A 25120-nucleotide genomic window follows, 5' to 3' on the forward strand; every position below is an offset into this window, starting at 1 on the left:
CCTAGGTTTGGACATATGTTAGACATTTCAAGTTTGATTCTGTTCCATTGATTGTTGTAAAAACTGATAGTAACTTTAAAAAATAAAACCAAAACCCCCTTAAAATCCCCCCCATAAATGGATTCTTAACACAAAGCATTTATATGGAGTCTTTCGAAATACTTTCTGTACCAACAGCGATATGTCACATGTCAAATTTAGATCAAGGGCTTTTTTTTATGGAAATACTTTTATGGTTTTTGGAAACTAGTTGGATCGGTCTTTGTGTTCCTTTACTGTGCTGCTGTTGTCAGGATGCAGTAGTTCTTTTAAGGGGAGCAGAAATTAATGGTTATGAAATATGAATTGCTGCATCTGCAGTTTGAACCTGATATGGAAACAGACCCACTTGAAAGCAAAGAAGTTTTGGGAGGGGAGGTGTTTGCTTGCGTTTAACAACAGCAAAAAAAAGTCTGAATAACTTATTTGATATGTTATTTACAGTCTTGCTTGAAATTAGGTTTGCTGTTTGAAGTAGAATCATAGGAATAAAGCCATGCATAGGACTATGTGCAAATAATTCTTGGATGAGAGTGCAGACTCTTGTTTGCAGAGGAAATCCTTAAGGGAATGTAGTAGACATGTTTGTATTGTACAGATGAACTTCTGTATACATGCTGTACTTGGAAAATCTCAATATACCTTGAGATTTTCAAGCCAGACAAATATTGGTTCATCTTACAGTACTATAAAGCAAATAGGTTTTGGGTATAATAAGACTAATATTAAAGTTGTGCATGTGTTTGAAGATCAGTTAACATATGAAACATTCCAGATCCCTCTCCCAGTTTTCTATCTCATACAGATTTGCCTAAAGCAGTTTTGACTTCCAGTTGGTCACTTTTTGGGTTACAACTGAAAACTGTACTTGGATAGGAAAAACTTAGAATACTGACTTTTTTCTTGAAGAGTAGTTTTGAGTCACTTATTTTGAACCATTTGTATGCTGCAAGTAAGATTGAAGTATGAAAAAAATAAATGCATAATTTTTAAAGTTCAGAAAATAAAACTTTGGAATTACATTAACAATTCGTGCTTCAAGGGATACATGTAATTGATATCAGATGGCACTTCTTCCTTGTAACTGTGTGAAGAACTTGACCTTGAATTTGAGAGGCATTTTTTTCCCACTCATGTTTTACTTTATCCCATGGACTTTAAAAAATAAAGTACTCCTAGGGTGAGCTGTTACTGTGCTATCGCAGTAGTACCATTACATCATTTTTGTCATGAGTTTCTAGTTTCTGCTATTCCTATTATCATTTGCACAATGCAAGTCCAGTGCAGTGTTAGTTCAAATGCTTGTCAGCCTTTTTAGAAGGATGAGAAAACTGGTATCAGCGTTGGGCCTGTTCCTCCTGTGCAAGAGCAACTCTTCATTCCACCTTGTTCTCTCTGACACCCATTAGGCCAAAATCAGTGTGCAAATATACCAGTCCAAAAGGAAGCGGAATTTTGTTCCTGGGCATTCAGAAACTGCTGAAGTTGGTAGGAGTCTGTCCACTGACTCTCAGGGGTTTCAAAATAGGACTGAGCTCTCTATTTCTAATCCTGCTGATAATCACATGTTAATTAGGTTTGACCCTTTGGTTCATTTTTCTTAAAGCCCTAAAAATTCATATCAGAAGCTAATCTTGGTTTCCTTTTATGTATTTTAGGCTTTCTATTTCCGAAGGTGGGAGAATCGCTTATATATTGTCCCAGTTTTCTCCATGTTCTTAGTCACTTGCTAATAAAGAAAAAAAAAAAAGATTTTGTAGATGCAGGAAGAACAGAAAATCTTGAAGATCTTGAGAGTGGCTTGTGCATAAGAGGAGAAGACATCAGTCCCTTCTCACTTATTCTTGGCCCATACACATCACTAAACGTGTTTTCCAATACTGTCTGTTACTGTGTGTAACATTGAATTTCAGCTTGAGTTACCCCCCAGGACTTTCTGCAGTGCTGAGGCTTTCTGTTGGCATTCTGGAAGGATGCAAGTTCATTCCATTACTGGTTCCTAAGACTGGTCAGGTTTAACTTCTTGTCTTGCTGTTTTGTACTCCTGCCACCAGTGATGCCCTCCTGATGTGAGAAATGAAAGGAAGCCTTGAGGCTTCGAACAAGAGCGGGAGGTCTTTCTGCCTCCTTCCCCACGCATGCCTGCTTTGAAGCCTGTGATGGGCTTTGGGGTACGCACCTTGTGGCAAGTAGCACAGTGGCTCTACTCATCTGTGTGTAGCTGTGCACGTGCCAGACTTGCAAGGGATGGGACTGCGCTAGCAAAGAGCTAGCTATGGAGCTGTCTCTGGGTTGTGTATCAGGCTGACTGTTTGTAAGGGGCAGATAATGTCCTAGAGCAGAGGAGATCTGCAGTCTTGCTGGTGGTAAGAAGACCTTAGCAGATACTTTCATGACTGGACTTATGTGGACGTGCGCGGAGCTTGTTTAATTGAGCCAGTAGTTAAAGTGGTTGGTTTATATTTTCCCAGTTTTATGCTAATGATTTCTTCTATGTCTTGTCTACAAACAATTGTTTGAATGTAGAACTTGATCTTGCCTACTGAGCAAAGTTAAACAACTCCTTGTCACTGTGTCTATCGGAGACTTGCAGACCATGTTATGAATATTTTGAGAGCTCAGAGAAAAACAGAGCTCTCAATCCGTTCAGCCTGGGCTGCTTGCCATTGTCTTGTCCTGCATGTGTACCTTATGTGAAGTGATTTTTTTTTTTTTTTTTGGGTGGGAAGTGTATATCTCCGTGTTCATATTTCTCTGTATGCTTATGGTGGAGACAAAGGGCAGGAGATTAATATCTATAACTGGTGGGTGCAGCGTCTAGACTCTTCTCTTACCTGTTATGTTTTTTTTCCTTTTATTGTTGTGCCTGAAACTTGAAGTCACCCTCTGAATGCAGGATAGCACTGGCATTAGTCCTGAGAAACAGCTTCAGATTTGGCTGAGAACTGAGTTGTTGAAAAGTGCTAATGGAGGCTTTCTTTGTGTTGCTCTTAATTATCATTTCTTTCCCATTAACTAGAGACACATAATTGAAGCTTAGCACTGGAAAGAACATTCTGTAGGAAACAGCCCTGCCCCAGGAAGGGGATGAACTGATGACCCTGTAAGCTTTTCTAGCTCAAATTTCTGTGGCTTTTTCATGAGGAAAGGACAGAAAAAGGACCAAGAACACTTTGAGACTTTATATCCATTCTCTGCTTAAAGAAAGAGCAGACACACAGAATCATTTTTCCACAACGTTGATTGTGTTAAATGGGACTCTCCTTTATAAGTAAATTTACGCTGATCTTGGGATAAATATGAGGGATCTGTAAACAGCAGGGAAAACTCAATGAGCCTGAAATAAAAGTGTAGTCAGACTGCATTGACAGACTCTCGCAGGAGTGCATGCTAGCCTGTGCATGTATAGCAGGATATAAAGCACTGAACTGCTAATTGGAAATCCCAGCGATGGAATTTGTGGGGGCATCTGTCACACCCATCTCTGAAAGAGTGATCGCCTTGTCAGAAAGTAATAATTTGATATAAGAAGCAGCATTTAGGAGACGAGACTGGAATTTTTGTTCTTGATCCTTTATAGAGAAGCTACTATAGATCAGAAGCAAAGGCTATAGAGAGGTAATATTTTTAATTAAACTGGCTGATAGCATTACAGAAAGCAAAGAAGATTTTGGACTTGTGGACCGTGACTGTTTCCACTCTCTGCCCTGGGTCTCAGCCAGTCTAATGGAAGATGTTGCCTCTCCCTGTAACATTTTTCTTTTGTACCCTGGTTAATTGTGTGTATAGCAGCCCTGCAAGCATAGAACAGCATGTTAGACACTGCTGCTGCCTTTGGAAGAAACCTATTGACAGTCTGATTGTCTTTGCATTCCTCCAGGTCGGATTCGTACAAGGAGACAGAGCTCTGGCAGTGCCACAAGCGTCACCTCAACACCTGCTGATACCCGAGGCCGCAGCCGGGCTAAAGTAGTTTCCCAGTCCCAGCGTAAGAAGTGTTTTATTTCTGGGGGAGCAGAACAAATAGTTATTAATATGTTTCTCTTGAACTGTAGTAGCATCAGCTGAGGATTGGGCTCATTTCTGCTAATAACGTTTGAACACGTGACAAAATGAATACCCCCTCAGCCGGTGTGTACTCTGGTGACAATAGGGCCCCAAATCTGAGTGCTTAGCTGCTGCCTTATTTTACTAGTTGTGCAGCAGAATTTCGTGTCACTGTGTTGTGTAGGACTAAATAACTTGCGCTGGGTCCCACTGAGACACCCTCTGTGTCTGTAGCTGAGTGCTGTCCTGGGTTCTTGCTCTGCCAAGCTTCTCCTGCTTATGTGACTGTATTTCTGTATGTGTAACATATGAGCTGTCTAATGTTAATGGGATTTGGCATTAATTTAAAATAGGACATTGCCTATTTTGTGTAGATATGGGGGAGGTAGTTCTGCTCTCTGATTCACATGACACATCTGCGCTCTCTTGGCTTCCTGGCAAGGCATGGGTTTCCCCTAGGAGCCATACATACAGTGCTGCTGCATATTTGTGATGTGTATCTAAGGAGAATTTTGTCGCTCAAACTTTAAAAGGAATTGGGGGGGGGGGAGAAAGCCACTCATATTTTGAGGACCTTCAAGCTTGTGGGTAAGAGAAGATGAGGTTTGTGGAAAGACCTGTTTGTACTGAGGACTTGTCTTGCTTTGTACCCCTATATAAAAGCCCTTCTCTCTGTTCATACTGTCATTGCTTTGCTCTGTCATGCTGGAAGGATGGGGAAGCAGTTTATAGCATTGTGTTAGGCTGGGAGAGCTGAAGAGAGAAGTATTCAGGATGGGGCCAAATGGAGATCTTCACATTGAGGTCATGAAGGAATTTGGGCTTTGGTATGCTGATCTGAATTGATTTCTTCAGTTTTGAACCTAAAACAGATCCAAAGCCAGAAATTACCTATTTTCCTAAACCTAGCTTGGTGAAAAATTATCAAACCTGATGAGACAAGTCTCAGTAGTATTTAAAGAATAGTTGAGTACCCAAAGGTTTCAAAGATTATGAGCTTAATTTATTATAGAATGTCTTACGAAGCTTTAGGATGGTCACATCTGAACCTGCTCCCTTGGTCTAGTTTGCTGAATCATGACTCCAGCCTAGCCCAACCAGATGTGATCTTTATCCTTAAACTGAACATTGCATGAAATAACTTAGGAATTCAAATATAATATGGTCACAGGACCAAATTTTCCATGCCCACACAGTAGATAACCCTGTTGCAATTTTGCAGACTGGGCTGGGGTGTAATTTAGAGCAGAACTTGGGTCTCAGAGTGTTGGTTGACATGTAGCTAGGCAGCTGACCAACCTTGGGAAATTGTTAGTCGCATCTGCACGTTAACTCACTGCATTCTGCAGAGGCTGTAAGTGACACGTTTGTAAATAAATCTCTGTATTGTGTATAGCATAAACCGCATGCTGAATGCTGTATTGTCTTGCTGTCTTTTAATCCACTTTTTGCCTGTCCTTTTGGTCTGCCCTCATAATCAAGGATCCAGATCAGCTAATCCTGCTGGTGGTAAGAAACGTTTTCCCTTTCTTGCTTTCTTACGTTATTTCCTTCACATTTAACTGCTAAGCTGTTAGCTTCCCTCACTCTCTCCTAACTATGAGACTTAAAAAGTATTTTCTTGAAGTCATAAATCCAAATGTGTATGGCAAGTGACTTTGCTTTCTTATAGTAATCAAACTTGGTAAGCATACATTCTGCATATCGAAGCTGGCTCATTGCTGCAGCTTAAACCCCGGGTGCTAAATTGTTCTTCCACTTCCTTCAGTGCAACCCTGCTGACATCTATGATATTGCAGCAGTGTAACTGGGAGAAGTATTGGCTTTCAGGGTGTGAGTACTGTGTGTGTTATCTGTCATAAGAATTCATACTTTTTTGGGAGGGGGGAGCCAGCACCACATACAGTATTGTAGTATATGATTCGGTTGCTTCAGAATCGTTTTGGCCAAGAAATTGCAGGGGGCAAGTAAGTTAAAATAATACATGTGTTATGGTATTGTCCATCAGATTAACAGAATTGCATATCTTCTTAACTTAAGACAGAAGAACAGTTTTTTAACTCTTGCTAGTTGTGATAGTATCTTGAACTGAAATTTTTGAGAGATGTGTAGATACTTTTCAGAAAGAAACCAACATGAATATTGGTTCAGAATGCGAGCTTGCCTGAGTGTGTTCTTGGAAGCTTTTCAAATATAGTTTTCCTGGCTGATTTAGCAAACAAATAGAATGTCAGGAATAGTAATATCAGCAGCAAATTTTCAGTGGCTTCTATATACCTGAAGAAGCAAAAAAGTCTTGAATCTATTACTTTTACCGTTCTTTATGGTTACCTTTAAGCTAGTATTACTTAATTTTCAAACAACTTGGCAAATGAAGATCCATAGAAAAAAAAAAGTATTATTCAACTCGTTGAATGAGCAAGACTGTTTCAGATAAAAATATCTATGGCAACTGGCATGTAAATATGTAAATAAATCTTGGTTAGTAGACTGTCTTGCAGACAACATGGCTTAGAAGAAATGTAAACTTTCCATGGACTATTCGAACAGACAAAAATAAAACAGGCCAACTACTCAACTTGCTAAAAATTTTCTCCAGCTGAAAAATAACTAAATAGTTTAGCTTTAACCAGTCAGACCCAAGTTAAGCCAGCACCTCTATAAATGCAAGAGGCTTACTTGGTTTACCCTCTATTGTGCTGACCTGCTGCTGTTGAGATGGTATTTTTTTAAATTTTCTTTTGCTGAATTATTACAGGAAAGTAATGCCACCACTGCAATGTAGCATGAAGATGCCTGAGCTACCTTGCAGGAGGTTACCTGTGCCAGAAGCCAGTGTGCTGCAGCACAGCGCTCCACACAGACTAATCTGTGTTGCTTCGCGGAGGTGAAGCAGCCTGTGAATTCCATGCTGCTGCAGCAGGGCTGCTCCTGGCACCTCCACAAGCTTGCGTAAAGCCAGCTGGGGTGTTCAGACACTGCTGGGTCTGCTTTGGTCTTGATCCCAACTGGGCAGTGGGGTTACTGTCAGTGTTTATTGTCCATGGACTTCCCCCAGTCTTCCTCAAAAGCCCATGGGGAATACTCCCATTAGTTTTCTGAGTGATTTGCATCAAATTCTTAGAGCTGATTGTGTTCCAGTTTTGCTGTATTAAAAAATACAGAGTATTTAAAATCTTGGGTGTTTTTAATTAGTTTTTTCCTTATTTCTGGTTCTCTTCTAGCTGGTAGCCGGTCTAGTTCTCCGGGTAAGCTGTTAGGAAGCGCCTATGGTGGCCTGAGCGGTGGAACGTCCAGAGTCCAGCCAGTGCCATCATCTTCAGAGAAGCGCAGCAAGATCCCTCGGAGCCAGGGATGCAGTCGAGAGACAAGCCCCAACAGAATAGGACTAGGTAAGAATAGTCACTGCAGTGGCATGCTGACCGGCATGCTCAAAGGAGGGACTTTCCTGTTGACTAGGAAACTGTTTCCGTGTTACTGTTATTCCTCTGAGTTTTTCAGCAATCAAGTTAATGTGATTGTGGTTTGTAGGAGGAGTTTTCCAGGTTGAGCTATAGTTTCAAAGTAGGCCTAAAGATGTCGCGAGATGCCTTCTGTTTGAAATTCAACATGAGCGATGTTACTAGATCAGGCAGCAAAAACAGTTGTCGTGAATAACTATCACAGCAAAAAAATCTCATTTGGCATCAACGGCTTAGTCCTAAAATGAGTTGAGCGATCTTTACAGTCAGTTGGAATCAAGGGCAAAGAGCACTTTCTTGGATTATGTTAGAAATTTTGCAGCTTAAATGGTTTGCTTCTCTCATCCTCAATATCTTGGAGCACTTTCTTAGATGGCGTTTTACACTTCTGCTTTAACTATTCTGCTTCCAATATGCTTGTCTCAGTGACTGTTATATAAATATTGTATAATAGTTTTTATTTTCAAATTCATCAGCAGACTCATTTTTTAAGTCAGGTGAGTAAGCATCATCTATATAAACTTTTATCTGAATTGAGGTGAAAAGGTATTCAGTGTGCTGTCTGAACAAGTAAATATTGTTTTCTTTTTTAAATGGAAATGCTCTCAGAAGTTTGAAGCTTATGTAGAGGAAGAACACTTTAAATATTGTTACTAGATTATTTTATATGTCTAACGAATTAACTAGTAGGTTGAAATTGATTGCAATTATAACCTTACTGCTGTCAATTAAATTTTTAACTATTGCCTTAGCAATTGTACTTAAATTTAAAGTTACTTCTCTATTAACAACATACTCGAAATAGAAAAGTATCTTATTCATTCTTCAAGTATATTGAAATGAATTTAAAGCACCTGAGTGCATATGCTGTTATGGTTCATAAAAATATTGCATGTTTATTGTGATTATTTTTCGAAAGTCAGTGTTCTCATGTCTGATCTATTTTATGGCCTCTGTGTGAATACATTGTGCTTTTCTGTTCATTGCTTTTAAAATGTAAAGTGCCTCCCACATATTTGAGGTAATTGTTCTGCTATCACTCTGCGGAAAAACTTTGTTTTTAGGAAGAAACAAAGAATGATGGATAGTACCATCACATACACTTAAGCTGATGATCACAGTATGTGGTCTGATTTGAAACAGTCTTGAGCATCTGAAGGGAAATTGCCATGTGTAAAATCCTCACTCTTGGGTTGCCTGCTTTCAGGTATATTGTGGGAGCCTTGAATTCTTTTGAAAGTGTAATTTGTTACCTTTTTGCTCTGATATGCTTCCCGTGAACACAGTCCGTGCTTGTTCTTTGGGAGTGGGAGAGAGCTCTGACAGATCTATCAGATGTGTGGTTTCCACCCGTACCCCCCGAGCTGATGGCCAAAGCCTGTTCTTTCGGGCTGTTGTGGCAGCAGGAGAGTCTGACACTTGTGGTGCCTTTAGCACGCAGTTGCAGAAACTGTCTTCATTGGATCTTGCAAATGATAATACTGGCTTGGATGGAGATAGCTTTTGTCCTGTCATCTTTATACCATTACTCCATTGTATTGATTACTTCATAACATAGTAGGTAACAGTATTTTATGCTTTCTTATTGCTTCTTTCCTTGACTCTTTTTTCATTTGTTCATTTCATTAAATAGACTCCCACTCACCTTGGTCCCAAATATGTCGATAGACTTTTTCAGAGTGTGATTCAAGAAGGTGCTTGAGCACATACGTGACATCAAATGTACATGCAATACTTTAGGCTTTGTGGGATTATTTATGTATTTGATACACATGTGCTTATCCTACGGGCTGAAACATCTCTTAAGTCGGTCTGTGGTCACATTGCAGTGCAATGGGTGTTGAACCATTGTGCAGATTAGGCTGTTGGAAATGGGTAATTCCTGGATCCTGTTCATAACTCATCCACTGACTTGTGTAGTTTTTGCAGGGGTGACTGGAGTTGCAGCCAGACTAATGCTGTGTGCGCAAGAGTAAGCACCCAGAGTGTGGGTCCCTGCATGCAGTTGGGCTTTATACAGGAATCATCCACTGGGCTCATTCAGACCCTTCTGGGGCAGTGGCAAGCTAATAGAGCCTCTGCATGTGGATGCCCATTAGCATCAGTACCTTGCTGCTAGCCTAGATTTCCATGCTGACCACAGGTATCCATGAATTATGTTCCTTCTGTATGCTGGAAACCTTGAAGTATGTTGTTTTCCAAGAGGCAGCACAACGAGGCACGTTTGACGTGCTGAGGTCCTGTGTGGTCACCTATATGGCCCTGCTCTGGGGCGCTTTTCAGTTTTAAGCTTGCCTTTGCTGTCTGCTCAGTGGAGATTTACTAGTGGTGATACCCTGTTGGGGAAGGAAGACTATAGTCCACTTAATCTCGAGCTTTTCTTTGGGGCCCTTGAAGGAGATCTCATCAAAAAAGGTGATGTCCATTTCCCATGGATTGAAAGTTTATCTGCTTGAAGTTAATTTTGTTGGATGCTCAGCAGATTGTGTGGCACAGTTGGATCTGAAGAGAGTGAGAGATTTGAGATTGTCCTTCTCCAAAGAGTGGAGCAGGCACAGCTGGTTATCAATTTCATGCAGCAGCACTTTTTCTGTTGGGGTTATGCTGTGCGTATTTATTGGAAAGCTGAAGGCAGTTCTTGACTTGCCTCTGCTGGGTGTACCTGACTGCAGAGCTTTCCTTTTTGCTGTTCTGGCAGCATTTACAGGCTCCTTAAAATGCTTGTATTGATGTAAAGGAAGTGTCTGATGATATTTAGTCTCCACTTAAGAATAATTAAAAATCGTATTTTAATGAAATACAGGTTTCTTCTAAGTGGTAGATTGGTAAACAGGGGCACCATCAAGTTCTGCTGGTGGTATTTGCATCTGTTGGGTTCCACTGGTGTAAGACAGCCTAATAGTGTGTTTTAATAGTGGTGTGAACCGTACCCAACTGCTCTGCCTTTCCAGATGAAATTGGTAGAACTTAGATGTGTAGGACACATCTAGAAAGTTGGGACTTTACTGAAAACAACTCAGCCTTGTCCTGTCCTAGTCTCTCAGTCCAGAGCTGGCTGTGGGCATACTGTCTGCTTTCATCCTGCCAACTCCTTTTAATCAATTTTGCTACTCATTTACTTAATTTTTGTCCACCTTTTGGGGGTTGGGAATTCTGAAAATGAGACTTATGTCATTCTTCTCTGCCTTTGCCGCCTGCACTGCTGTGAGAGTACGAGAGACTTCTCTAAATGACAACACTGCTGGCCCTTACTGCTGCCAGTGATATCCAGGCTTCCCTACACAACACAGCAGTAAAGATTTGGGGAAGGTGCCTGGGAGTCCACAGCAGACTCATCATTCAGTTCTTTTCAATCCATTCTTTTTTTCCTTGCTTTTGTGTTTGTATCCAGTAACACGCAAATCTTTTGTTTTACCATTACTCATGAAGTACCCAGTGTCTGGGTTTGGGTGCTTTCTTTGTTCAGTCAATATTGTGCTTCATCTGTGGCATTGTCCTACTAGTCTGTTCTCATGCAGTTAAAGTGCATTTTCTTCATACTTCATGCTGCTGCCTTTAGCTGTTACGGAAGGAGAATATACTGTGTGCATCCATTAAATTATTTTTTTTAATTGTTCACATCTCTCCCTCTCTAAAGAGCCTTTGCTAATTTTAGTAGGGTTGTATTATAGACAAGATTGACAGATCTTCTCTACTTAAGAGACATGACTGCTTGTGCAAACCTGATGTGAAGGCTGCCATTATTTACATATAAGCACGAGACCCAAGAATGAGAAGTTTGCTTCTAGAGAGTCCTCGATTTCGAGCAAGTATTTGTGTGGAAGACTTCAGAGTGTTACTTTCACCTGTAGTTCACCTGTCAGCTTTCTTTTTTTGTACATCTGAGGTGGGATTATTGTGCTCATGGACCCTGAGTTCATCCAGTTCATATTATTTAGTCTGTCTTATTATAAGACCATCTAACTCACTCAGCAGTTTAGACATTATGGTGATCTAATCAACTTAGTCAGTAGCTCACCTTGTGTTGTCTGACATCAAAGTTCAACCATAAGAACTATTAATTCATCTGAGAGATATGAGCTAGGTTTTGCAAAGTTGGGAAGGATTTGACAAACCAACAATCTGGCATTAGTCTATGTTTGGATTTTAAAGCCTAAATATGAAGGCTTCTATTTTGTTCTGTACTGTTTTGCTTGAAACGATACTAATAGGTCCAATGTATATGATCCCACAGAAGCACTGTAGGGGAACTTTATTAGCTTGAGTCTAGGCATTTAAGTTTGTATACAAACCACTAGAGCTTTATAAGAATATATAAATTCTGAAGCATGCAAATGGCACTATTCTTATAAATACGAGGATACTGTTAAAATAGTAGTATAAAGCAGGTTCATGTTATGTGTGTGTGCCTCTGCTCCATTGTCATCAAAGCTGGTAGATGAGATTTTTACTCTGTGGATGAGAAAACTCCTTAAAGGCTTTTCCTGAACACTTAAAATATGCTATTGCCTTTTCAAAACAGCAAAGGAAATTCCTCTTTAGTCATTACATTCCTCAAGGTAAACTAATGACAACTGCTATTCTTTTACCTAAGAAAGCATTGTATTCTCTACTGGGCATAAAGCTTATTAAATAACTTTCTGCAAATATCTTTCTTATCAAATGACACAGAATTTGCGGAGAAATAATCCCGTTTTAAATACCTAAAATGCTTGTTTTATAAAATCATAAAATTCAAATCCTTGGGACCTAGCTCTGTTTATCCTACTTGGACAAAACTTCAGCTGAAGTCAGTGGGATTGCTTTTTACTACAAAAGCAGCTTAATCTTCTATCTTCTACTTTGCGTTTGGCCAAATGAAGAGTGTGCATATGATGAGTTCCCATGACAGAGCTGACAGGCAGGAGCCTTATTAGGCTGTGGGAGATTGAACACTTGATAGCTGCCAGACTGAAGATAAGAGTCTTGTTGATGTCGGGTTTTGTCAAAGTAAAAAATTTAGTTTAAAGCTCCCCTTAAGTGCGCCTGTGTCTCAATCTGTGTGCATAAAACCCCATAAATAGAAGGTTTTAGAAGTATTTGAGAAGTTAGATAGCTTCTGTTAAAGATTTGAAGCTGCTGCTGTCTTAAAATTCAAACCACTTTTTAACCTGTCTTTCAGGTATTCAGGTTCTAAATGCTTTTTCCCAGTATCTTTCATTGGAGAAAAATATCTCTGCAAGTCTGTACAATACACCTTTTTTCCTTAGGCTATTTGTTCATGGCAAAACTACCCTTGTGAAAGACAAATCTATGTAAAAAGAGCATATTGGTATTATGAGTACTTTTAAAAATCTTGACCTGGTTAAAAACACTGCTGTTTTGTTTCAGAAGGGTGTTTATCTTAAGGAAAAAATATTCCAGAAAGGTTTCTTTTAGCCTCATCTGTTTTGCATGTTTTGTAACAGTAGAGCTCCCCTAAATGATTGAAGATTCCTGCTCTACTTGAATAACAAAACTTGAATTGCTTAAGAAAAAGGCAGACTGTCAACCAGACATTTAATGCTGCTGATATTTCACACCACAAACACAGCTCAGCATGTAAGGTAGTTGGTTTGTAAAAAGCCTGAGCAGGCTGCTGCGAATTATAATTACTAATGTGATAATTACGGTAACTAACAGAAATGTGACTTGACTTTGAGCTTTCTGTCCTCATTAAACTTGTTCACCTTCTCTGAAACTCTCCATGCTGCATGCTAGCACGGAGCAGTCGTATCCCCCGACCCAGCATGAGTCAGGGGTGCAGCCGTGATACCAGCCGTGAGAGCAGTCGAGATACAAGCCCTGCTCGGGGCTTTCCTCCACTTGGTGAGTACATGTAGGCATTGGAGCTTTAAGGGTCAATATTTCTTTCCTTTTTCCCTTGTTCTGATTGCCCTTTCAAGACACTGCCAGGTGGAATGAGCTTTTTTCCTGTCCTCTGTTGGATTCCTGACACACTCCCTCTTTCCAACCCTGTTTCCTTTCTGTTTTCTTCTGCATGCTTCAATTCTGCTTCTCAGCATTCCACTGGTAGTAGGAAAATAGTTTAGTTTGAACTTTTGTGATTTTTTAGTTTCATTAAATCAGCTTATGTGGGGCTGCTGTGCTTCACGTTACAGCACTGATGGAAATCTACGGGAGAGCAAGCCTCTCTTTTCTAGGTCACAGTGAAGTAGTCGGTAACATCGTAGTCTGTTGTTGAGTGACTCTAATTGTTCATGATCTGATTTTCTTACAGCTAGGTACAGTGACAGTATATAATGTTTATACTAAATCCTCCAACAGATACAGAACCTCCATGTTGTAGAGGTTTTACACAACGTTGACAATCATCAATTAACAAGTTGCACATGCCATTTTGTAGGAAACTTTTTCAAGCAGCCTAAAAATCATTGAAAAGTGGGTTTAGAGGAGCATCATTATTGTGCAGCTTAAGTGTACAGTACAAATAGAAAATCTCATTACACTTACCACATGCAGAAGCTTTTTTCTGCACAAGGCTGAAAACAGCAGGATAGTTAATGTTTCTAATCAAACACTATATCATATATTCAATCAAATACATTACTTGTATGAAAGCTTTGTTTGTCATCTCAGACATAATGAAATGCAGTCGATCTCCAGCCCCTCTTCATTTATGTAGTAATTTCATAGCTCTGTGTGTGGTATTAAAAGTAAGAAAAAAGCTCTTACAAATTTCATCACAGATGAAGAACGTTATTACAGGATCTGGTTTGCACATAGTGACAAAATAAAGGTATACGAAGTAGTGTGTTAAGTGGAATGTAGCATTTTGGGCTTAATTCTGCAACCTTAATCCAATAGTGAGAAAAGGTTATTGAGAAAAATGGATAGATGGGCAGAATTTTCCTGTTTGGTTCTCATACTTGATTAATGTACTGTACTTTAATCTTTTAAACTTGCATAGTTATTGTCATTATTGGTTTGGTTATTCAATTTCAAATGCTGTCAGTGGAGTGGCTCGTTGTCTTCATCCATGTGAAATCATTGGCAAAATTCCTATTGCTTTCAATGCTGTAGAGTGGAATCTTCAGTGGCTTTTGGGTTCAAAACTTCATTATTTTGAACTGTAGTGAGCTATAAAATCTATTTGCTTTATCTGTAATATCTCAAATTTTGGTGAAAAATGAGAGGAGTTCAACTTAACATTTAGAACTTGGTTCATAGCTCTTTAAGATAAATAGATGAACTTTTTATTGATTAAATAAAGCTGATTTGATACCACAGCCATAAAAGAATAGTAGATATGCAACTGCAGCTCATTTTAATTACCTGTCTAACTTCAATTTTGGATGATTTTCTCCAAACGAAGTGTTTAAGCAGGCCAGATTTCAGGGTTAACTCGTCAGTGTTCTATGTCACTGTGCTGTGTTTCATTTTAGTGAAAATACTTTAATTAAAATACTGTCTTGAGCCCTTTTTTTGAAAAATAAATGCAGTGTACCAGAATAACAGTTGGTGAGAGTTCGGTACACCGCCACCACCACCGCTGAGCCAGCCTCGTACACTGAATATAAAATTTCAGTTACGGATGTCTATTACACCGGTTGTACAAACTGTATTGTGGAGAGGGGGTCATTTCATTGTAACTAATGATATTGAAATACCTGAAGATTATTGTGTTTCTAGAAATACATTGTTATAAAAATCATTAAGGGGAGGTGGGGAGGAAGTATTAATATAATAGTAACCCAATATAGTAGTTATCCTATTGTCTTTTTTCTTGTGTTTTCATGGAAATGCTTTAAGCTCGAACATGTTCATTAACCTGTTAATTATGTAGTGTGTAATTAATCTGAAAGAAATTTATGTATGTCAGCTTAAGCCAAAACAATATGATTCTATTACAGTATTTCTAGAACCCAGTTAATTTTACATCAATACTAAGATAAAATAATCCTACTGTGCATGGTCTATTTTTGCTTATAAATATTAACTTGTATATTAGTGAATTATACTTAAGCTAGCTATAGGTAAGCAACAGGATTCTTGCATTTAATGGTATTACGAATGCTGACAATCCTGACCTTGCAAATTGCTCTGCTTTTGTTTTGGGTGTGCTGTGCAGGTATGCATGTCTGTGCACCAAATGTCTTGCTTCCTAAGTTAGGAAACACCAGTGAAGAGTCACTCTACGCTCAGCCTCCTTGCAGAGATGTGGGTTTTTTTGTTTGTTTTTTTAATTGTTATTCCTGTTTCTTCATGGGCCTTCATCTTGCAGTGACATCCACAGGGGCGCAGCAGATAGCTTGGGAGCTCAGAATCTTAATTGTGAGGTTCAGTCCATAATCCTGCACTGATCCTGCAAATGTTTTACGAGCTACTTACGGTGTCAGTGGGATAGTTCTCTTGAATAAATGTGTGTGTTCTCCATAGTTAGTCCACATCGTGTATTCTGTATAGCTTTTAGTCAAGCTCTCACAGCTGGGAAAAAACTTAAATTTTATTTTTCTCACTTTGCTGATTTCTATTTTACAATAGTATTTTTTGTGTTTATGAATGCTTTGCCTTAAACTGAAGACTTAGAATTTTTCTACTGCATACGTATATGCATAACTGACAACGCCTATTTGTACTGGAAGGTGATTCTGCTTTATTTTTTCAGTTTCTTGACAGTACTAGTAATGATGTTAAAGCAACAAGGCCTTCAATGAGTCTGTGGTGATGAATTGCTCAAATGAGCAATCAGTTTCTTGGGTCAGTTGCTTTGAGCTAGGTGAGCATGTCATTGCTAGACACAGGAAAATCCTCTTTAAAAAACTAAATTTCCGTAACTTGGAAATGGCTGGACCAGCTTTCCCTTTGCTTTCATAAAGAACTCACCTTTATGCTGAATCCAAGAACTGAAAACCTCTCCAAAGGCATTTTGTGATTCATGTGCTGCTGACAACTGGGAATTGAAGCGGGAGCTATATTTGGCTTCAGCTCTTCTGCTACTGTCTGTGTGCTCCGTTGCTATTAACAATTTGTATACATGTGGTGTAATTCTAGATAGGTGCATATGATGTGCATATTCAGATTATCTGTGCATGTACATACTTAGATTTAAGAAACACGTATGCAAAATTTGTTAAAAGCAAGAGACTTCTGGTAGTAGCAACAGCTACAATATGTGTATATGTGTGTTTACTTGGAAAAGAAACCCAACCCAAAGACCTATATGCAGTGGTTGGCTGACCTCCCTGTATGACTCTTTCTACTTTCTATGACTCTTTCTGTGGTTACTCATTCTCTTTGTTAACGTTGGTTTTTTTTATGCATAGGCTAGAATGTTGTGGAAAAATACCTGCAAGCACAATTCCTCACCATTCATCATGGCTTCACTTCGGGGTTTAGATCAGACACATCTAAATCCTGTTCTGTTATTATGTGCTCCACGTTCTCATGATGGCCGTCTTCCAGATCTGTGGGTCTGGAACGTGACTGATGTGCACTGGGGTTTTTTGCTGAACTGCACCGGGTTTGAGACTGTTCCAAATGAGTTTTGTCATGCATCGTGTTTAGTCATGGGGGAACGGAGGGGGGGAAGCTACAGATGGAGGCGTCGCTGTGGGGCTTGCACTGTACCTGTTATGCATTCATACACAGCGTCATTTCCCTGTCACTATGAAACACCTTTACTGGTAGCGCTCACATGCATCCCCTTTGGATTGTGGCATTTTCTGTCTCTGGTTAAATGTGTGTTAATCCTGTGGGTGTTGCCATTCCTTCTACTTGCAGCTTCTCGACGTCATTCCAGGTCCACTAGTGCTCTCTCCACTGCTGATTCTGTTGGGCAGTCAGGTGAACAAGTGCTAACTGCATGAATCTGCTTCTTATACGTAGTCTTGTTTTACACCATCTTAACATTTGCCGTCATGTGCATCAGCCAGCACTTGGCATGTGCTTCTCACCGCTGTGGGGCTTTCTGTTCAGTTTTGTTCAATGTGCCTTTTTGTTTCGAATTTCGTTTATTGGTTGTTCTTAATTTTATGTATTTTAGGAACATCGAGAACAGTGTTTAAACAAAGGGTGATCCAGGGCTTTCTCAATTCTCCTGTAAATTGGATCAGTTGTGCAGCATGGGCTAAATCCTGACTGGTGCAGAGTACTTGCAACTTCTGTTTATATTTCCTCTTTAGCAGTGTAGCAATTCCCAATGCCCAGGACTGGATTCCAGGGGGTTTCATCCCATTTATTACTAAATATTCTGGATTCCTGTCTCTATTAATGAAAGTGCTTTGCAGGATCCTCTCCAAAATACACAAGAGCAGCAAGAATTAAGCACCTGATGTGCTTTCAAAATTAACTTTGGAGGATAACACGTGCTGATCCATCCTTCATATAATTCTGAAGGCCTTGTCCAAAGTACATGGAAGTTGTTGAAAAACTTATTTCCTTAATTTCACTGGGCTTTGTGATAGGAGATTAATGCTTGCATATAATGAGAAAAATCTGCAGATTCCAGTGGCTTCTTCCCCACCCCTGTGCTGGATTTGCAGTTGCGGAGAAACTGTAACTCCCTTTGGAATCAGCATATTTCACTGGGAGTCTTAAAAAGAAATGCATGAGGGCTGCTAGCTTTGGGTCAATAGAAACTTAGCTGTGGGGACAACGATGATGTCAAAGATGAATGAGGGCTTCGGTGTTTGCTTGGAGGCTAAAATTGCATAAGGAATTAGTGATACTGAAAGTTATTTAAGTAACCCCCTTCAAGTAGGGAGTGAAAAATACTCTGTTTCTCTTAAGTCTAGTTAAATGGCTGTCACTTACCTAAAACTCTCAGAACATTTCCCTTGTCAGGTTACTCAACAGAAATTATGCAAGCTGATTTGACTCTTTGGCATTTTTCAAAGTAACAATCTGAATTTGTCTTTAACAAAAATAATTGAAAAGATTTAAAAAACAAACCTCAATCGTAACACAGATTTAAGCTTTGTTTGCATTCAACTTTCTGCGGTAGTCACTTCACGCTTGGCTCCTGTGGTTTAGTACAAAGCATTATCAAATTGTATATGGTTACCTGTGTCCTAAAGAAGGCCAAAATCTCCCTAAGAATGGCAAAATCGGGCCAAAAATGGTGGTTGAATGAATCTAGCCAGGGAGACAAGGGAATGTGGCCAGAGCATACTCTGCCTATTTCTTGCCCAGTAGCACTGGGCTTGCTTGTACTGGTTATTCCTGGAGCCAGATGTGTTCCCAGCCCCACACTAGACATATGCCGAGGTCTCTCCTAAGGTCTAACTTCTGCACTTGGGTATGGCAACAGTGTCTTGGGGAGAAGCCCAGAGTGACTTGGGTGTTATGAATTTAAAGATCACTGAAAGAAGTATTTCAGAAAATTCCTAATAGCTGTGGAGACAGATAAAAGTCAGCATGCCACACTGTACTTAATTTGTTAAAAAAGCGCAGTTTTATTTCTTTATGCTGGTTATCTAAACTTATCTACAACTGAATTACTTTGTCATTCTGTTCTTCATTTAAAAAAAAAATTGAACTATCTTCCCTTTTCTAATGTAATACTAAATTAATGTGAAAACAAATTACAATGGTATTTTTTAATCTAATGTTATTTCAAAAGTTAAAGCCAAAATCTGATCTCAGTAACACTTGAGTAATGTCATTGAGTTGGGTTTAAATATAAAACTGAGTCCAGAACTTGTCTCAACATTTACAGCTCTCGTACGTACCAGATACCATTTGCACTTAGGAAGATACTTGTCTTCTGTACATCTTTGTAGTGTATATCTCTGTAGTAATGACTTTAGTTTCAATCAGACCTAATGCATTATCATCTTCTCTGTGCTTCTATTAAGAGTGTACAGATCTTTCCATTTTAGGGATGAAGTACTGTTTCACTTAAATATTTGAAATGATTCTTCAACCCAAGTGCATTAAAAAAGGGGATAGTAATAATACATACAACTTTTATTTCTTTGTGAAGTGTCATGATTTGATTACTTTTTGGCAGTAGTTCTAAGAAGTTTGTTTATTTTTTTCCCTTGTAATGTGTTTTGTAGAAAATGTGCTTTTGTTGTAAATCAGAAATGTCTTGTCTGGGTATGTAACTCTGAGAAACAGTAGATCTTGATAGACAACACTTCTATTTGAAATAAATACTAGTCTTCAGGGTTTTTTTTTCCTCAAAAGACTTCAGATTTAAAAAAATCTTCCCTATTTCCCCTCAGCTTAATCTCTGACACACTTGAGTAAAGCTTTGGAATTAGGACAGCAAACTAGCAAACTTCAGTCTCTGATTTAAATTACGTATGTCAGTGCGAGCCAATTCCTTAAAAGATATTTCAGTGCAGTAGATTTTTAAAGAAAGCAATGAAGTTTTGTGATAAGCGCAGTGTTTTTCCAAAACGATACAGTAAGCTGCTGAATGTCACGTTTGACCTCAGTTTTGTGGAAATCCACGGTATAGTTACGCATTTTGATAAACAGTATTTTTCCTTCATTAAATTAAATATAGATGAAATAATAAGACCTGTGTGACTTGATCCTTCTCTCTTGCTGCTTGATGACTGCCTCCAGTGCAGGTCGGCTGAAGGTCTATTAAATGGGTTCATGCAGCTTGATTCGTGCACCACCGAATTTGCTGGCAAAACTCTTATTGGCATGTGTGTGTGCAGGGGACAGAGGTGTAAATTATATTCCAGGAGGGGTGTGCCCGGTCTTTCTTGAGAAGAGACACACCCACATGGAAACAGAAACTTGGAATGCCAAAACCAATCTCTTACTGCTTATAGACCAGAGCCAGGATCCCAGTAATATGGTATCTGATCTACCTCTGTCTAGAAGGACTGTGCTGCCAGAGCCTGGCCTCTGATACTCAAGTCACTGATTCTGTCATATCCCTGCTAGCATGGCTTTCTGAATTTGGCCTTTGCCCAAAGAAACTAATTTCAGTAACTTTTTTAGTAGACTGGGCAAATGATAAAGTAAACTAATTAGTATTAGGAGTGTAAATGGTATTTTGGACTCAATCCTGTTGTTTTGGATGCCATTGAGAGCTTTGCCATCAAATTCAAAGGGAGAAAGATGATATTTGATCAAAGAAATAATTTTTGATATATCATAGAGCTTTTAAATGGCATTTAAACTGCTTCTCAAGAATAGTAATGAAACAAAAATTGGAGTCACTTCACAGGCAAATAATAAACCTTATTTTTATACTGTGGGGCGTAGGGGCATATTCTACTGGTTAGTCAAGCCTTGAGGCATAAAATAGGCTAATCTGGTGCTGCTAGTCTCGCATCCTTGCCTGAGAAAAAGCTGTAGGATGGATAAGTGCTTGGGTATTAACAAGTTCTGACACTGGGCACGATCCTGTCTCTGAAGTTAATGAGAAGCTTTCTCTTGATTTCTGAGAGTGCCAGATTGGGACCAGCATGTCTGCCTCTGACATTAAAATAAAACCTTGAAACAACTCCTGTGTAAAAGGAAACACAAAATAGATACCCTGCTTCCCAGCTTAAAAAAAAAAAAAAAAAGTTGCCAGAGGATCCAAATTTGTCTCTGGGGCCCAACAAACAATAGTTTATTTCTTACTCTAATGGCAAACTCTCTAGAGCTGTGGATAAAAGAGTGTTTAATGGAAAAGCACTGCGAGTTCCCAGAGCTTTTGGGGAGAGCTGCTCGGGCACCTGATTAGGATTCCAAGTGAATGTGAATTCATTTAACAATCCCTTTCAATGTTGTCTTTTGTGCAGACCGGTTTGGACTCGGACAGCCAGGCAGGATGCCTGCTTCTGTGAATGCCATGCGAGTCCTGAGCACAAGCACAGATCTGGAGGCTGCTGTGGCCGATGCACTGGTAAGAGGAAAAATACAAAATGCTTCCGACACCGGAAAGTGGCTTAAAGTTACCTGTACGTACGTTCTCCTCTTTCTAAACAGCTTTGTTCTGATTGTGCCAGTGTCTGATGCTGTAGAGTTAGTTACCTGTTTCTGTTTTGTGTTTGGGTATGTCGGCAGCAATATTTATTTCCTTATTCTGTGTTAGTTCTCCATAGGTGTTATCAAACAGACTGCTGTGGCTTGGTGCTAGTGCTGCAGGATGGGTTGAATCAGCTGTTTGCCTTTCATTTAGCTGTTAGAGGATGAATGCAGCACTGTGGGGGTGCTCGGCACCCACGGGGTCAGGGATTTCCATCAGTCCTCTTAACCTGCATGAAGATTTTGTCAGAAAAACAGTGTGTTCTCTGTTAGTGTCGATTCCTGATCAGGTTTCAACAAGAACTGAGAATTTCACAAGTTTCCACTCTGTTATTGCACCTGGCTACATACTCAGATCAGCTCATAACTTGGCTTGTCTGTAATCGGTACCATCTCATGCAGTTAAATTGAAGTGTATGTGTAGAGTGCTCCTCGTACTTTCTAAATATTCAGTGCATTTCTAAGTAAATTTATTGTCGCTTTTTGAAATGTTATTGTCTTGTATACTCTTACTGTGCTATAATACCTCTCGGGTAGAACCCAGAAAGAGTCTTCTGCTCTTCAGAAAACAAGTGTTAAGATAAGCCTTTGGATTTACTGTGGGGTTTTGGGGGAGACAGGCTGTGTAGAGGCAGGAGCAATTATTCTACACCATTACGTGAGTACCAGTGTACCTTCGGTCTTCTCCAGCTCTAGACCTCAGCTGAGGGGAGGATTTCCTGATATATCTGAGGCAGGTATCTCAGATCTCTCTTTACTGAGAATGAACCACGTCCCCAGAGTTTGAGATGTCCTTTCTCCATTTCCTAGTTCACTTTCCCTGAGGATGGCTAACGTAGTTTTCCTTTTTGTATCTGATTGTTACCCAGCTCATGTCACGTCCATTTCTAGATTATTAGAGTACACCTAGAGAAATGTATTTTTTTTTTACAAAATCTACCTTTCCCTAAAAAATAAAAGTACTTGTGAACAATATAAAGGTAGGACAGTATATAATAGATGGCACTGTTGCATTTAGTGGGCTGAATCCTTAGTGGGCATTTTCATTATCAAATACAACAGCTTGTGAGGTAGTTTGTGCTCACAGATTTGCCACTAGAGCAGTTCAGGGCATAATTATAGGTGATGGTTTGCCTGTATAAATGAAATCATACTGTATCCCTGAACGTGAGCAGTTGCTGAATAAGGGTTTCTTAAGGAGAGGTTAGCAGTGAATTGAAACACCACTGTGATCACTGAGATGTCTTTGGATGTGACTTAATCTTCAGCTAAACTTATGGAGCTCTGTTTTAAATAATCCACTCTAAGATTTTAGCATTCCAATATTACAGAGTTGAACACTTAAAAGGGAAATCCATAAGTGTAGCTGGAGACTAAGTAGTGCTACTACCTGTGTTGATCAATCTGAATTTGGATGACTTTAGGGGATGCAACATGATCATCTTGTCCCCTTCTTTCCCACCACACCAATTTGTTCTTTTTCTTGGTTGTCTTCTGACAACAGACAATTTAGAAACTCGGTTCAGGTTCCTTTTGAGAGAGAATAGTGTGATGCCAGCTTTTACCCAGTAGCCTTGTTTCTGGATGTGTATTCTTTTCTCTGTAGTAGGAAATGAAAAGAACTTCTCCAAAGATGGCTTCAGCCAAATACTCAGTTTAAACAAAACAGAGTGGGTCAGTCATTTTGGGACCTCTGCTCCATGCGTACAATTCCTGTTGGATCCACTGCTTCTGTCAGAGAGCTGGACTTGGCCTAAACCAACAGTGTCTATACTGGGAATCAGTGCTCAGATCTGTCAGAAGAGCTCAAAGGGTGATGGAAACTTTGGTGTTAAGTAAGGCCTTTAAGCCAGGGGTGCCAGCCAGGGTGTCTTAAAGGAAGCTAAGCTTCAAAAAGTGTGGTGTAAGAACTGCGAGTTGAAAGAGAACTTGGTTAAGTGAAGTTGATTAAATGTGCTGTACTGTAGATAGTGGTTTCCTGACATGAGAATTTCTTTCCAAGACTCTAAAATCAAATGCTACTGATAATGTGTGGGGAAATAAATCACTACCAAAAACTATCTTCCAGAGCAGTGTTTCTGAAAAATAAGCAAAGAGGTGCTGTATATAGATCTGTCATCAAAAACCTTATTAACAGATAATCTCACTTCCAAGCTTTCTAATGAGCGTGGTAGGGTATATGAGTAGTGCAGCAGTTAGGAGATAAAGCTAGGCGTTATTATACCCACTTTTATTTTGCATAAACTGTATTTTTTTTAATTTGCTAAGACACATTTGCTATACGTTTTTGTTGCAAAACCAAACCCTACATAAGCTTCTGACATAATTCTCTATGCTTTTTCCCACCCTTCAATATTTTCCTGCCTACAGCTGTTAGGAGACTCCAGGAGCAAGGTACTAGTGCTTTCTTGACTTTTTATTTCTACTTTCCAACTTTCCCCACCCTGTTGCTGACGCCCACGATACTGCACTTGAGTTAATTTCTATGCTTCAATCCTGCAGTCCTAGTGGAAGCAAAACTGCTGGCTTCACGAGTCCAAGAACTGCAGGACTGGACACTGGAAGGAATTCCGTAGCAAATGCTTTAGAATATAGGCGATCTTTTTCTGATACATTGTCTTATCAATCCTGTTCTGTTTAGTTTCATTTAAGAGTTTGTTTTGCAGTATAGTATGCAATTTGTTTTGCTACCATAATTATTCTAATATCCCTTCTAATATCGAGGTTGTCAAAGATGTACCTAATGGAATTAGGTCCTCCTATGCCATGCTATGGAAATGAGTGGGATTTGAGTACTCATCTCCCTTAGGAGCCTCTGGAAAAATCCTAGCCCAAACTAACAGAGAAATTGTCATCTCCTCTATCCCAGTGCATTTCTAGAGTCACTTCATTATCAATGTCAAAGTGACTGTGCATGCTAGCACAGATTCCTTCAGCTCTTTCTTCCTTATCTTTTTTTTTTCCCTTGAAGTAGAGGTTGTATCATCATAGAATCTGTAATAGTGGAACTGACCATTATTGACAATAAAACAACATATGATTTCATTACTAATAGCAAATTCCACTGGGCATAAGTATTTCACTTTCACGCTGGGGAAGGCAGGCCCTGCTCCCCTTAGTCGCTCGAATATTCTCATTGAAATCAATAGGATCTGTCTTGCTCTACTGTGAGAGGTAAGCAGGCAGTACTTGGTGACGTCTTTAAACACATACGTCACTATAACCATAGCATTAGTCTTCCTTATAGTGATTATGGATAGAATGTTTTTCTTTTGGTATTGATGTAACTATATATAATTTATTAAGTCTGAGTTTCCCCTTTTCCAGAAAAAGCCAGTGAGAAGAAGATATGAACCCTATGGGATGTACTCTGATGACGATGCTAACAGTGATGCATCTAGCGCTTGCTCGGAGCGCTCCTATGGTTCCAGGAATGGGGGCATTCCACACTACCTGCGACAGACTGAAGATGTGGCCGAAGTCCTGAACCACTGTGCCAGCTCCAACTGGTCTGAAAGGAAAGAGGGCCTCATAGGTCTTCAGAACTTACTGAAAAGCCAGCGGACACTGAGGTGATCTTGATAGTTTTATAGTGTCGGTCATTCATGAGA

General features: G+C 39.5%; 1 protein-coding gene across 8 annotated transcripts in view; it reads left to right on the plus strand.

Annotated features, from left to right (window-relative positions):
* The window catches only part of CLASP1 (cytoplasmic linker associated protein 1), a 170962-nt gene that overhangs the window by 94069 nt on the left and 51773 nt on the right, over positions 1-25120 (plus strand). For 2 of the 8 annotated variants that reach the window (XM_059820074.1, XM_059820071.1), the window contains 6 exons: positions 3920-4027; positions 5569-5595; positions 7311-7478; positions 21284-21387; positions 23880-23903; positions 24837-25081. In XM_059820074.1, the coding sequence (XP_059676057.1) occupies positions 3920-4027; positions 5569-5595; positions 7311-7478; positions 21284-21387; positions 23880-23903; positions 24837-25081 (676 nt within the window). Of the gene's footprint in view, positions 1-3919; positions 4028-5568; positions 5596-7310; positions 7479-13286; positions 13395-17309; positions 17373-21283; positions 21388-23879; positions 23904-24836; positions 25082-25120 lie in introns of all 8 variants that reach the window. The other 6 variants (XM_059820070.1, XM_059820069.1, XM_059820066.1 and 3 more) reach the window with 5 other exon arrangements.

Source organism: Gavia stellata, chromosome 8, assembly GCF_030936135.1.
Source record: "Gavia stellata isolate bGavSte3 chromosome 8, bGavSte3.hap2, whole genome shotgun sequence".
Lineage (NCBI taxonomy): Eukaryota > Metazoa > Chordata > Aves > Gaviiformes > Gaviidae > Gavia > Gavia stellata.